This window comes from Stenella coeruleoalba (assembly GCF_951394435.1).
Source record: "Stenella coeruleoalba genome assembly, chromosome: 15".
Taxonomy (NCBI): Eukaryota; Metazoa; Chordata; class Mammalia; order Artiodactyla; family Delphinidae; genus Stenella; species Stenella coeruleoalba.
Window position 1 is genome coordinate 72,050,287 of NC_137161.1, and position 13,273 is coordinate 72,063,559.

The window sequence follows — 13,273 nt, forward strand, 5'->3', positions numbered from 1 at the left end:
AAACAAATACACGTATGTCCTCTTTCTGGCAAGGTGCTGTGTTGGGAGCTTGGAGTGTCTCTCCTCTTCCCAAGTTTCCCAGCAGCCTGGGTCAGGGAAGAAGGGCCAAGGCCCCAGCAGGTAGGCTCTGCACCCTAAGGGCAGCAGCGCTCAGTATTTCCGCTGCCGGGGGAAGAGACTACTTCCTGAGGACCGGAGCGGGGGGCTGGTGGGGCTGGCATCCTCTGAGTCCAGGCTGAAGAGGTCCCTGCCAGTACGAAGGATCTGCTCCTCCAGCTTCTTGTGTCGCTTCATGTCTGAGAGGACCTTGTCCAGGCGCGCTTCCCGTTTCTGGCTCCGGGCTGAGCTTCCTGGAGAAGGGGAATGAGAGAAATGTGGAAGCGAGTGAGGCAGTGTGCACCAGACCTGCCTGGACCTTACTAATCACTTGGGGCGCTCATTAAACAGAGATTTCCAGGCCTGTCCTGGAGGTTCTGAGGTTTAGGGATGGGGCCTCAGATGGGGTGGGCAGTGAAGATCTGAATTATGAGAAGGGGCTAGAAATATGAAGACTGGGGAGAAGCATCCCAGGTAGGGGACGAGCAAGTGCAAAAGCCCCAGGGCAAGAACAGGGAGGTCTGTTCAATGAGAAATGTAGAGCTGGGGGAGACAGGAAAGATATGACCTACAGGCCACGATAAGGGGTTTGGATCTTTTAGTTTACATGGAAGCCCTGGGGGGAGGGCGGGGTTGGATTCTCAACTGACACACTCATACACCACCCCACCCCCGCCCCCCAGAAATGGAATCCTTTGGAGAATTTAAAACAGAGAAGTGACACAATTTATGTTTTGAAACATAAACCCGTCTCTGGCTGCTGAGGCTGGCGACAGGAAGACCAGTTAGGAGCTACCACAACTATCTAGGCAAGAGAGATGGTGGCTTGGATAAGGGTGCAGGCAGAGCTAACAAGACTTGCTGCTGGCTTGAATGCTGGGGTAAAAGAAAGAGAAATCAACACTGGCTCCGAGGGGGCACCTCCCTGGTGGCACAGTGGTTAAGAATCTGCCTGCCGGGCTTCCCTGGTGGCGCAGCGGTTGAGAGTCCGCCTGCCGATGCAGGGGACACGGGTTCAAGCCCCGGTCCGGGAGGATCCCACGTGCCACGGGGCCCGTGAGCCATGGCCGCTGAGCCTGCGTGTTCGGAGCCTGGGCTCCGCAACGGGAACAGTGAGAGGCCCGCGTACCACAAAAAAAAAAAAAGAATCTGCCTGGGTTCGAGCCCTGGTCCGGGAAGATCCCACATGCCGCAGAGCAATATAAGCCCGTGTGCCACAACTACTGAGCGTATGCTCTACAGCCCACGTGCCACAATTACTGAAGCCCGTGTGCCTAGAGCCCATGCTCTGCAACAAGAGAAGCCACCACAATGAGAAGCCTGCACACCGCAACAGAGTAGCCCCCACTCGCCACAACTAGAGAAAGCCCGTGCGCAGCAACAAAGACACAAAGCAGCCAAAAATAAATAAATAAATAAATTTATTAAAAAAACAAGCAAACAAAAAGAGAATGGCTCCGAGGGTAAATTCTAGGAAGGCACACGGGATGGGAAACTGGGTCAGATTAGGAGATGTACACAGTAGTGTAGGGATGTGGATCTAGATAATAATGATAACGACTTGGCCTTCTGGGGGGGACTGAGATCAAAGGAATGGGAAGCATGATGGAATTATCTGCGGAAGATAGGGGACCACCAAAGCTGGAAGGATGGCACAACTGGGGGCATGCTCTCTCCTGAAACAAGTTCTGTAGATAGCAAGGCACCAAGCAAAGGCATCTTTTAGGGAGTCACTTTCTGAGTAAGTGGAAGCAGAGGCCCTTCACCACCACCCCAATTCTCCCCTCTTGTCTGTACCTGGGGTGCGTCTCCGGTCAATCAGGGAGTCCTTTGGTGTCATTGGCTCATCATCAAAGTCAAATTCTGTGGGCATGTGCGGTCTGGGACAGGGGGACAGAGAGTGAAAGGTGAGGGTGGTTCCCCCCAAACACCCCCACTTCTCCACAGCCTGCTGGCTCTTCCTCTCCAGCTCTCTTCCCTCCCTCCACTTCCCATGCTCCTGGGTCCCACCTCCCCTCCCTACTTCCTCCCGGCATCAGGGAAGCAGCCTCAAGGACAAGGTGTAAGGGCGTGCCCTCACTTTTCCTCTTCCTCCTCTTTGGTCTCTGGCTCCTCATCGGATCTCTCCTCTTCACTCTGGGCCTCAGGTGTGGGTGGCCGGCGGGGCAGGATCTCAGCCTGTAGCTCCAGAGTGCCGTGGGCAGCCAGCAGTTCATAGAGCCTTTGGATTTCCGAGGGGGGTGGCATCCAGGACTGCCCATCCGCGGGCAGCTCCACCTCTTCATCGCTGCAGGGCACGCACCAGTCCTCGGATTCTCCCTTGGCATGCTCTTCCCCCTCAGTGCTGGGGGCTTCTCCCTGCACCTCCTCGGCCCCGGACCCCTCATGCTCAGTCTCCTCCCGGCCTCCTTCCCCCTCTTCCTCGGCTTGATCGGCCGAAGCAGAGGGGCCTCCGGTATCCTCCACGGCCAGAGCCTGGAGGCCGGAGGTCACTTCCCCTTCTTCAGACAGAGGCGCCGCCGTGGTGGCTGCAATGTCTCCATGGCCCCGGACAAGGGACATATGTCACTAGGGAAGGGGCCCTGCGATGATAGGAGATGCAGGAGTACTGAACTGGGGATCCCCCAACCCCAAGGGTTGGGCTCCCCAGGGGTTTAGGGAATGTCTCTCTAACCAATCAGACTCCAACAGCAGTCCCTGCGAATAGACCGCCTGTTCCCAAGAGGGGTCGCTCCGTCCCCTCCAAGGACCCCGCCCCCACGGATCGAGATCCGATACTCCGGTGTTCCCAGGGACCGGCAGAAACCACTTTCCAGGCGGGAGAGGAGCGGACCCGCTCTTCTCGCCTTGATACCTCCCCTTTCTACACCTGGATCCAGCACCCTCTCCCCAAACCTCGAAGTTTCGCCACCTCAGCTGCCATACGCACCTAGGAGCTAAGACCCGCCTCCCGGGCTGCGCACGGTCACACTACGCAGGCGCACAGAGATCGCGCGGGAGGCTCAGTTTCAGTCAAAGCTACTTGGAAGAGGAAAGCAAGGGAAGGCTTGCACATGCGCAGATAGGCGCTCCGGAATGATAGGCTTCGGCCCATAGTAAAGATGGCCACCTGGGCGGCGCATGCGCAAACCACCCAATAGGTTCTGCCCGAAAGGAGGCAGTACCTCGGGCCCCAGCGGCGCACGCACGTACGGACCAACTGAGGCTGGAGGCGAGTCTCATGCAGTCTCCGTTTATTGGTGTTTCAGACTCATGCAGCATCCGGCATACAAAAAGGGAGAATCTGTTTGGCGTATCCTTTTGTTTTGTTTTGCTTTTAGACTTTTAGGTTTTTTCCCTACACTTTTCTTTTTTTAGGGGGAAAAAAGACCCCGCCAACTCGGAACCGCGTTGTGGTTCTGTCCCCGCCCCCCAAACCTCTCTCGTCCTCTTAAAAAATAATCATAGACCTCTCCGCCCCTCCCTTGCTCCCTGCAGCTGGGAGCTTTGGTCCTATTTTTTGGGTTCTTTCGTTACAAAGCACGTGAATGACCCCAGCCCCAACGAGTTCTCTGACTGGGTTAAAAAGCCCAGGTGGGGAAGGTCAACTCAGGCTGACCGGGGAGGGTCAACAGCAGCGCCCCTCCCTTCTCTCAGGTGCGTGTTCGGAACAGTACTGGCCACCCCTGCACAAGTCTCCAAACGAGGCCTGTCTTGCCAGCGCTGCGACCCCGAGGCACCATGGGGGCGTCCGGACCTGGGTGGTCCCAGCTGAGAACAGTCGGAGCCCGGGCTAGGGAGCCCTCTCCTGACACTGCTCCCCTCCCCCAGCCTGATCTAAGTGCTGGAGTTTTTGCAGAATGAACGGTGGAGGAGGGTGGAGGGGAGGATGCTGAGGGGCGATGAGGAGGCAGGAAGAGGAAGGGGGTGGAGGATGTGGAGAGGGAAAGGGAGATGAATAAGGAGAGAAGGAAGAAAGGAATGAGGGAGGATGCTGAGACAATGAAAGTTGGGAAAGGGAGACCAGGGTTGAGGTGCAGGAAATTCTCGGGAGGTTGTGGTGCAGGAAGGTGGGGAGAGATGCTGGGAGGCTGAGAGCAAATAGAGTTTGGGAGATGTTCAGGGAGTTTTCCAGAAGTGCAAGGAGGTTTCCAGAAGTGCAGGGATAGGGAAGCCAAGAGGCTGGAGGGGATGCAGGCAGGAGTGCAGGGAAGTTGGAAACAGTGCAGGGAGAAGGGAGGCCTACGGTTGGCAGAGGAGCCTGGCAGGATGCAGGAGCAGGAAAGAAGCTGTAAACAAGGCCGCTCAGGCTCCCTTGGTCCCTATGGGTGCGGGCCTGGGCCATGGATTGGGCTCCCCGCAGGGGAGGATGGGCCCAAGGCAGCTCCCAACAGGAAAAAAAAGTCTCGGAATGCAGGGCAGAGCCCCTCACTTATACACTGTGGGAGAGGAGAGGGAGGGACAGACAGAGACAGTTGGGGGGGGGGGAGGGGAGACAAGGAGAGACAAAGAAGTAGGGAGGACAGACAGGAGAGATCAGGGGCAGGGGTTAGTAAAGCTGCCCTTGCCAACCCTTCCATTCCTCCCGGCCTGTCCCAGACCCCCACTCACCGCCTAAGTTGATGACGCAGGAGGCGATGATGATGAGGACCCCCCCTACCAGCGCCACGATGCTTAAGAGCTTGGCCACGCGACCCAGACGCTGGGCCCCATCCACGTCCCCCTGCTGCAGGCTGTTCCGGGACTGGGGTTAGGGTGAGGGGTGGGGGCACCAGCCCAGCCGGGATCAGGTGTGAGAGTCGTCCAAAGGAGACAGGCCAGTTGGTAGCAGTGGTTAAGGGAGGAAGGGGATTGGAGAGGCAGCAGGAGGAGGGCACAGGTCAGTAAGGCTGTGTGAAATGTCTCAACTTCCCTCCCACCTGAAGAGGTAGGGCTCAGAAGGTGAAATCCTAGGAAGAGGCAAGGAAAGGCCCTGTAATTGGGAAGTGAGGTCCATGCAGAAAGGGGAGGGAAGGCAAGGTTACTCCTGGGGCTCTGTCCCAGCACTGGCAGGAAGCTGGGAGCCACAGCAGGCCTGGGCCAGGGTCCCTTGGGGCTCACCATGACGGCATAAGCGAAGGCCACGATGTTGACAGGCCACATGGGGCAGAAGCAGGACAGGATGGCGAGGATGATGTAGTCCCGAGGTTTCTGGGTGCCTTCACCCCCCTCCACCCCAGACCCTGCCAGCTGGGAACTAGGGTGGCGGCTCAGGCTACCTCGGGGAGATCCTGAATGCCCACTGTGAGCCCTTCCTAGTCTATCCTCCTCAACCAACTGCTGTAGCACACGGGGTGGAGCCCCATTGGCTGGGGGGGTTTTTGTTGAGGGTAGTGAGTGAGGCTGGAGGACTGGACCCTCTTCCCCATCACCAGCCTGCAGGGGAACCACTGCCCCATTCTCCTGCTTTTCTCCCACGTTCTCAGTCAGGACCTCAGAGGTGGGGTCCTCCTGGGTAGGGGGCTCCGGCTGAAGGACTGGCTTGGAGGTGGGCTGGGAAGCTGGCTGGGGGTCTGGCTGAGGGTCTGGCTGGGGGTCCGGCTGGGGGTCCAGCTGGGGAGCAGGCTCTGAGGCTGGCTCAAGTGGGGCTGCGGATTCCAGGTTGGACCCCTGGTTTGCAGTGGCCTCTTTGCTCACTTCTGGTTTGGATGCTAGCTCTTGGCATGTTTCTTCGGTGCTGGAGTTGGCCTTTGATTCCCCTCCTGGGTTTGAGCTGAGGTCTCTGGCCTGAGCTGTTTCTGGGGCCACGGTTGGGATCTCTGTGGTTTCTGGAGCCAGCCCAGCCTTGGGCTCTGGGTCCACAGGGGGCCCAGTGATGTCTAGGCCTGGCTGCAGGGTCTCTGGCTCATCTGGGACCCCAGCTGGGATCTGGGGAGGACCAGTTCTGGCTTCAGAATGGCCAGGCCCTTCTCCCTGGGTCTGGGGACCCTCCTCTACCCCCTTCATCTCAGAGACCTCAGAGCTGCTGGCTGCCATCTTGAGATAGGAGAGGGGAGAGGGCCTCTGTGGGAAGGATAGAGCAGCAGAGACAGCAGCAAATCCTGGAAGAGGAGGAGACAGGCTTAGTGTGAGGAGGGAAGAGGTAGCTCTCAGCACTGCAGCCCAAGAGGGCAATGCTCCTATCTCAGGGCCAGCCTTGGGCTGCCTCTGGGGAAAGGAAGAAAAGTTGGGGTTTCCTTTGCTTTGGGGTGGGACATCTCTGGGGAGGAGTGCTCTGCTCAGTCTTCTGGTTAGCGAGCCCTGGGAAGATGAACCCTTTTGTAAACAGGATCCTCCCCATGGTCTCTTCCTGGGTCCACCCAACAAGATCCAGACTCTCAGATCCTAGGAGATACCACAGCGCCCCAAAATCAACAAGCTGTTCAGAGACGCATGCACTCCGATAGGCAGACTGGGCAGAGAACCCCGAAACTCGCATTCCACTCCCTCTGCATCCATCCTCCCTTCCTCCCTGGGCGCCCAGCGCGGTTTGCTTGATGCGCCTTTGGGGCGTAGACGCCCGCGCCCCTCCCTGGGGGACCTGGGCATCTCCTCTGAGCCCCTTCCCAGCCCCTCTCCCAGGGACTTCCTCGCCCCCGGGGGACCGGCGCCGCTTCCTCCCATTGGCGTGGTGCGCCCAGCACCACCAGCCAGTCCGCCAGGCGCCCGAATTCCCGTACAGCCCTCCCGGCGTCCGCTGTCTGTCCGTCCACTCCTACCCGCAGCCTCAGTCCATTCCCGTCTCACCTCGACGCCGGCCTCCAAACTGCTCCCGCTGCTGCCGCCGCCGCCGCCACCGCCACCGCCGCGGTTGCAGCAGCCGCAGCCCGGGAGGGAGCAAGTCAGTGAGCGAGGGAGGGAGGCGGCGGGTCTCCCCTCCCCTCTGCTCATCCCCTCCTCCCCTCCTCTCAGGTCCCCTCCCCTACGCTCCGCTGCCGCGCACCGCCCCCGCCCCTTGCACGCCTCCCGCCCCTCTCGGCCAGCCGGAGGGAGCCACGCGTGCCAGGCCCCGCGTTACCTGGGCAACCGGCCGGGGGACCACTCGCGCTGCTCCCTGGCCCTTCCCCCGCGCGCCACCTGGGGGTGCCGCCTTCCCATGCCCCAGCCCCCTCCCGCCAACGGTCACCGGGGGTCCTGGCAGAGGCAGGGGGTTGGGGGAAACGGAGAGGGGTCTGCGAGGAGACAGGACCAGTGGGACAGGCAGGACCAGGTGGAGGCACCCCTACAAGCAGAAAGAGGAGATGAGGCAAGACTTGGGGAGGCTGCAGAGGATGACCGGGGTGGGGTTTCAAGAAAAGGGAGCCTGCCGAACAGGAAGTCCCTCTACCCCCAAGGAAGCAGCAGCAGAAATGGGTACTGGAAGGCTCAAGAAAAGGTCCTTGTAAGGGTCAGAGCAAGGACTGGGAAGGGAATTGCAGGGGGCAGGGTAGAGGCTGCAAGGCAGTCTGGAACAGCAGGAGGGGGCTGCGGCAGAGTAAGAGCAGGTTGGACCACACCAAGAATGAAGAGAACAAGTGGGGAAAAGTGCAGTTTTTATTCTCAACCTCATTGTTCCCCGTCTCAGGGCTCAGAGTTGCCCAGTCTTTTCGCAGCTACATCATCCATCAACTCCCAGGGCCTGAAGGGTGTGCAGGTATTGGGCTGAGCAGCAGGCAATCGGCCTGGATGGGGGAAAGCAGCATTTATGGCCCACAACTGTTTGGGTTTCTGACCCAGGCCTCTTCAAACCTCCAGGGGCTATTCTGGGCCTGTGCTGACTGGGTATTCCCCAGAGACTCCGGAGTCCTGGAACGTGCTCTCCACAGTCACCGGAGCCTCAGCCCCACCCTGAATCTGGACTGCAGCCACTGATACTGCCTCTGGGGAGGAAGGAGCCAGAGCCCCAGAGCTGCACAGGGCAGAGCAAGACTGGGACAGACAACAGGCCTAAGAATCCCCTTAGGGGTGGGGACAGGGGGCTTGGTGAGAGCAATTCATTCACTGAGTCAGAGACAGATTTTTATTTAAAATTTATTGTAATGGGGTCCGCGCAAAAGGAGGGGGTGAAGGGTGGGGAACATGCAGGGGACACAGGAACACGATGACATGGCCAGGGCCACAGCTTCTGTCGCGGGGGGAGGGATGAAAAGAAAAGGCCAGGGATGGAGCTGGGGTGGAAGAGGGAAGGGGGAGACACTGTGGCTGCATTCCCCCCACCCCCAGGAAGCACCTCTAGTCCCTGGATCCCCCCATTGACCCTGGCCCCCTAAGATTCCATCTCTCTTGTCCTGCCTCTGGCCCTAGTGGCTCCTTCTTTTGCTCCCCTTGACTTGTTTTCCCCTGACAGATTCTCAAGCAGGATGATGTTTAGGGCCTGACCCCAAACCACCCCACCTTATGAAAGTATAACCTCTGCCTTCCCTGTTTCTGCCCCTCCTCAAATCTCACCTTTCCCCCTCTCTGGGACAGAATCTTTGATTTCCCTCCTTCCTCTCCTCCCTCCCCCTGGAAAAAAAAAAAAAAAGCACCAACTCCCCAGGGAGGGGCAGCAAACAGTAGGGGGACACTGGAAGGAGGAGAGCAAGAAGGACCATCGAGGGAAAGGCTCACAAATCCCTGGAAGGGCAGGGCAGGGGGTTACAGAGAGGAGAGGGGGTGAGGGCAGTGGCCACTCCTGTCCTCTGCCACCCCTGCCCACTGTCCAGGGGGCCTCAACACAACCGAGGGGACAGATGTGTGTGGGGTCAGGGCTGATAGGGAAAAGAGAGGAGCAGGAGAAACAAATCATTAAAACCTAGCGAATTCCCCTAAGAAAAACACTTCTTCCTCCTTTCCTTCTGGAGGCTCCTTGGTTGATGGGGGAAATAGTGAGGAATTGGTGGGAAGAGAGAGGGGAAGAGGAGATGGTACCAAGGGACTTTCCTCCATTCTCCCCTCTCCCCCCCACCAACTTGGAGCTCACCAGGGCTGGGAGGGAAGTGGCTGAGAGCTCACAGGCACCCCCTCGGCCCCCGAGAGGGAGCCCACAGCTGTGGGAGGGGCTGCCACTGCCGCCGCCGCCGCCGCTGCCGCCGCCGCCGCTGCCGCCATTGGACAGACCTCACCTGTACCTGTAAGGTGAGAAACACCAAATCACAGTGCAATCTGAATGTCAAGAATCTTGCCCCTTGCCCCAGACTCTTTCCCAGACAGCCTCCCGTGGGACACAGCCGTTGCTCACTTCCTGTTTGGTCCCCAGAGATTTTGGCCCGCATCCTTACCCAGTTCTCCTGAAAGGCCCTCCCTGTCCCCAGAAGTCTCCCTAACTTGGGTGATAGGTGGGCATCCCTGGCCTTCCTAAGATCCCCTATTGGGCCCTTTGAGCCCCCTCGTCCCACACGCCCCATCCCACCCCCCCCAGCCATGCCCCACGCCTTGCCTGGTGGGTGCGGGGGTCCCCCTCAGCAGGTGGGCTGTGGCTGGGGGGCGTCTCCCGGGACAGGGGGGGCGGCCCCCCCCAGATGGGTCTGCATGTGGCCGGCCAGCTGGGCAGGGGTCTTGCAGTGCACGCTGCACAGCTTGCACAGGATGCGGTCAGCCCGCGGGGCCTGGAGCCCATGGTCCTTCACCGCGTGGATGCGCAGGTATGCTGCCGTGGTGAAGCCTATGGGGGGGGGGGGTGGATTGGGATGGGGGGGTGGGGGTCAGCCAGGCGGAGACCCCAGAGACGGGGTTGTTCTCCTAGGCTGGGGACACCCTCCTCAGATGGCCCTGTCCTCCTCCCACCATATCCTTGGTAGCCTGGGGCCAACTACTCTGCTGGGGCTGGTGGGGCATAGCTCCTCCCTGAGCTTGAGAACTGGTTGAGTGGTGTTGGCTTTTGGGCCTTGGTATCCACAGAACCCATCCTCTGTGGCTGGGGGATCTCTCCTGGGGTGACCGGACACTGATTCCTAGCCACTTGAAGAGTTGACCCTCAGCAGAGACGGCTGTGTCCCCTCCCTCCAGTGCCCCATGTAGTCTCAGACCGGTTACTCAGTGAAGAAGTGAATTTGTTTAAAAGCAGCTTTCTCTACTACTGAGGCAGGGCGAGTACTTGTTAAATCCCTGCCATTGTACTCCACCTGCCCCAGGAGCTGAAGACAAGAACTTGTGGCTGCACAGCTGAAACCTTGCCTTCTGACCCTTGGGAACTGGCTCTCTGGACCACTCCTTCCCCAAAGCAGTTGTGTCCCCCTCCCATCTCCCCACACACACCCAGAGGTGAACTCTTTCTGGTAGATCATCTCCTCAAGCCATGACCTCTTCGAACTTAGTGATGATGTTTAGTCATCCCAATGTTGCTTCATTTGCTTTCGAAAGGGCTCTAGATGCCACGAGCTCTTGGCTACAGCACCTTTAACCCACATCTGTGGAAGGGCCTCTGGTTTTGTCCCCACCCTTTGTCCCCCACCCCACCCCCGGCACCTCTCAGCGTGTACCTTTGTTGCAGAGCTCACAGACATGGTGAGGGCCCTGGCTGTGCACCTTCATGTGGTCCGAAATATAAGCCGAGCTCAACATCTTGCCACACACATGACATGGCACCTTCTCCTCGTGTCGTACTGTGTGGGCCCGCAGCCGATCCTTCGTAGCAAAAGCTGCCTCACATTTCTGGGGAGGGGGGAGGGGCGTGGGGGGTGTCAGGAGAGTTAAAGCTTCGGGGAGTAGGAAGAGGGGGGCAAGAGGTTAAAGGAATCAGAGCCTTGGGGATCTTTGATCTGTAGGAAATGGAAGTGAGATGATGAGGCCTTGAAGAAGGGATGAAAAAATGGAGTGAAAAAGCAAAAAGAAGAGAGAGAAAAAGGGGGTCTGAGAGGCTGAACTCAGACAACTACAATGAGGATCAAAATCATGAAAACCAGGACAGGAGGAGGCGGGCTTCCTACCTCACATTTGAAGGGCCGTTCTGTTGAGTGCACTTGTCTGACGTGACTGTTGAGGTGATCCGGCCTGGGGATACGTTGGGGTTGGGGTTAGGGCCCTGGAGTGTGGAGGTGTCCCCGAGTCTGCCTAACACTGTACAGCAGGCCTTTCCCTGGGTCCCTACATTTTCTTCCAAGCCCGGGGTTTCAGAATCCTGGTAAGGCAGGAAATCCCTCTTCTGGTGCAGGGCTGCCTCGGCCTCCTCCCACTTGAGGCTGTCCTACAACCCAAGAACCCACCTCCTTTGCTAAGCACCACCCCCTGCTCCCTGGTAACCAGGAGAGGCTGTCCGCCCTCCTCCCTGGGAGTGGCTCCCTGTCCCCATTCTCAGAAACCTCCCTCCCTCCCTCCCCACCAGCCAAGGCCAGGCCACCTCCATCGCCGACCGTCCCTCCCTCCCCACCCGCCTAGTGGGCGGCCGAAGCCCCGTGCACACCGGGAGAAGCTCTTGCCACAGTGGGAGCAGTTGTAGGGCTTGTGCACAGCGCCGTCATGTGAGCGCACGTGGTAGCTCATGCGGTCCTTGCGCTTGAAGCGCTGCTGGCACACCGGGCACTGGTAGGGCTTCTCGTCCGAGTGCGACAGCTTGTGTCGGTTCAGGTGGTAGACGTCGCGGAAAGCCTTGCCGCACATCTCGCAGGCGTGGTTCTTCCGGATGCGCTTTCCCGAGGCGGTCGTGGTCACCACGCCACCGGCGGCCACTGCGGCCGCTCCGCCGCCGGCACCCGCTTCTCCCCCTCCCCCGCCGGCTCCGCTCAGCTGGGGCACGCTCAGGAGGCTCAGGGGCACCATGGTGGGCATCTTCATAGCACCCGAAGGGACCCGGCCGGCTTTGGCTCCCGTGTGGATGGCCTCGTGCCTCCGGAGGTTGTAGCCGTTCTTGAACTCCTTGGCGCACAGGGCACAGATGTAGGGCCCCTTGCTCTTTGTCTTCTTCTCCAAGGCAGATGCGACCGGGGCCACGGCGACCGTCGAGGTTGGGGCAACGACGGCGGTGGCCGCGGCTGCGGCGATGGTGGCGGCAGAGACAGGGGGCGCGGCCTCAGCGGCGGGCGCCGACACCGGAGGGGGCGGCGGAGGGGGCGCCGGGGGCTGCTTCAGAGCCGCTGTGTCCACAGTGGAGGCGGTGGCCGGGGCCGGGGGCGCAGCAGCAACGGCGGCGGCGGCGGCAGCGGCGGCGGCCGCGGCTGCGGCGGCGGCGGACTCCTGGGCGGCGGCAAGAACCGGGAGCAAGTCCACCTGGAGGGGCTCGGCCGCCGGGGCCTGGGGCGTGGGTGGGGGCGCCGGCGCGGCCTGCGAAAACAAGGCGCCGTGTGGGCCGCGGCCGCGGGTCGGCGCCCTCCCAGCCCGGCCCGCCACGGCCGGCCCCTACTCACCTGGAATGGACTCTGGGCGCAGCCCTGGGAGGCAAAGAAGCGGGACTGGAGCTCAGCCCCGACCTGCAGGGGGTTCTGGGCGTGACCCTGAGGTGGCGGGAAGGAGTTCATGAGGCCGCCCACCCCCCGGGAGTCCAGGCCCAGCACGGGGAAGGGGGGGGCCAGCAGCGTGCAAGGGAACACGGGGAACATGGCCTCGGCCACGGCGGGGCCCCCGGGGCTCAGCGGGGGCCGGGGGCGCGGGCCGCGCGGGGCCCGGGCTCGGGGCACCGCCCCCGGCCGGCCGGGCTGGGCCGCGCCGAACGCATGGCCCGCGGGCCGCCCCGCCGCCCGCGCACCCCGGCCGGCGGGAGGGAGGGAAGGAGGGCGCCTGGCGGGCCGCGGAGCGCGGCGGAGACGGCGGCGGCGACGCCCCCTGGGTGGGGGCGGGAGGCCCCGCGGGGCCGGGGGCCGGGGGCGGGGGCCCGGGCGGCGGCGGCGGCGGCGGCGGTTGGAGCCTGGCGGGGCGGGGTGGGGGGAGCGAGGGAGCAGCCTCGGCCCCCGCCGCGCGCGCGCCCAGCCGGCGCCTCGGGGAGGGCGGGGGAGGGCGCGAGGGAGGGAGGGGGACAGCTGCGCGCGCACCGGGCGCGCGGAGGGGGGGTGGGACGGGAGGGAGGGCGGGCGGGAGGGGGTGTGGGAAGGGGGGGTGGGGCGGGGGAGGGGGTTGTTACCTGGAAGATGAAGCTGCTCCAGTTGCCTGGATCCATGGCGGAGGGAGGGAGGGAGGTGGCTCGCGCTCACCCTGGGGCGGGAGGAGGAGGAGGAGGCGGCAGTGGGGGAGGGGGAACCCGGGGAGGAGGCGCGCGGGGCGGGCGGGAGGGGGGGAGGAGGAGGAGGAGGAG

The 13,273-nt window shown here is 61.4% G+C and overlaps 3 protein-coding genes across 10 annotated transcripts; all 3 read right to left on the reverse strand.

Moving 5' to 3' along the window:
* Positions 1–130: 130 nt before the first annotated feature.
* Positions 131–4,809, reverse strand: PAGR1 (PAXIP1 associated glutamate rich protein 1). Of its 2 annotated transcripts, XM_079944805.1 has the most exons (4): positions 4,687–4,809; positions 2,177–2,678; positions 1,894–1,976; positions 131–350 (listed from the first exon to the last, which is right to left on the reverse strand). In XM_079944805.1, the coding sequence occupies exons 2-4, from the start codon at positions 2,656–2,658 to the stop codon at positions 151–153; spliced, it is 765 nt and encodes a 254-aa protein (XP_079800931.1). In that variant the 5' UTR covers positions 2,659–2,678; positions 4,687–4,809; the 3' UTR covers positions 131–150. The 2 variants fall into 2 exon arrangements, with proteins under 2 accessions (XP_079800931.1, XP_079800930.1); XM_079944804.1 differs by lacking the exon at positions 4,687–4,809 and having other exon boundaries at positions 2,177–3,017.
* PRRT2 (proline rich transmembrane protein 2) lies at positions 2,646–6,949 on the reverse strand. Of its 3 annotated transcripts, XM_079944801.1 has the most exons (4): positions 6,841–6,949; positions 5,176–6,155; positions 4,687–4,819; positions 2,646–2,678 (listed from the first exon to the last, which is right to left on the reverse strand). In XM_079944801.1, exons 2-4 carry the CDS (start codon positions 6,088–6,090, stop codon positions 2,665–2,667), a joined length of 1,062 nt encoding a protein of 353 aa, XP_079800927.1. In that variant the 5' UTR covers positions 6,091–6,155; positions 6,841–6,949; the 3' UTR covers positions 2,646–2,664. The 3 variants fall into 3 exon arrangements, 2 of the variants coding, with proteins under 2 accessions (XP_079800927.1, XP_079800926.1); XR_013831570.1 differs by having other exon boundaries at positions 4,687–6,155; XM_079944800.1 differs by lacking the exon at positions 2,646–2,678 and having other exon boundaries at positions 3,284–4,819.
* Positions 6,950–8,091: 1,142 nt separating this feature from the next.
* MAZ (MYC associated zinc finger protein) lies at positions 8,092–13,204 on the reverse strand (the record flags this gene model as incomplete). Of its 5 annotated transcripts, none has more annotated exons than XM_079944880.1 (7): positions 9,088–9,182; positions 9,491–9,715; positions 10,533–10,704; positions 10,980–11,043; positions 11,453–12,309; positions 12,393–12,479; positions 13,103–13,204. In XM_079944880.1, the coding sequence occupies 6 exons, from the start codon at positions 13,136–13,138 to the stop codon at positions 9,513–9,515; spliced, it is 1,419 nt and encodes a 472-aa protein (XP_079801006.1). In that variant the 3' UTR covers positions 9,088–9,182; positions 9,491–9,512. The 5 variants fall into 5 exon arrangements, with proteins under 5 accessions (XP_079801007.1, XP_079801005.1, XP_079801006.1 ...); XM_079944882.1 differs by having other exon boundaries at positions 12,393–12,416; positions 13,103–13,138; XM_079944881.1 differs by lacking the exon at positions 9,491–9,715 and having other exon boundaries at positions 8,092–9,182; positions 13,103–13,203.
* Between the last annotated feature and the right edge of the window lie 69 nt (positions 13,205–13,273).

What these genes read in the sequence shown, in the direction of transcription:
- PAGR1 (XM_079944805.1), bottom strand. Translation starts at nt 2,658, where the DNA reads ATGTCCCTTGTCCGGGGCCATGGAGACATTGCAGCCACCACGGCGGCG. An exon ending in AAAGAGGAGGAAGAGGAAAA is followed by an intron (nt 1,977 to 2,176) that starts GTGAGGGCACGC and finishes CCCCTGTCCCAG; the next exon opens with ACCGCACATGCCCACAGAAT. An exon ending in TGACCGGAGACGCACCCCAG is followed by an intron (nt 351 to 1,893) that starts GTACAGACAAGA and finishes CCCCTTCTCCAG; the next exon opens with GAAGCTCAGCCCGGAGCCAG.
- PRRT2 (XM_079944800.1), bottom strand. Translation starts at nt 6,090, where the DNA reads ATGGCAGCCAGCAGCTCTGAGGTCTCTGAGATGAAGGGGGTAGAGGAG. An exon ending in CCTTCGCTTATGCCGTCATG is followed by an intron (nt 4,820 to 5,175) that starts GTGAGCCCCAAG and finishes CCCTAACCCCAG; the next exon opens with TCCCGGAACAGCCTGCAGCA.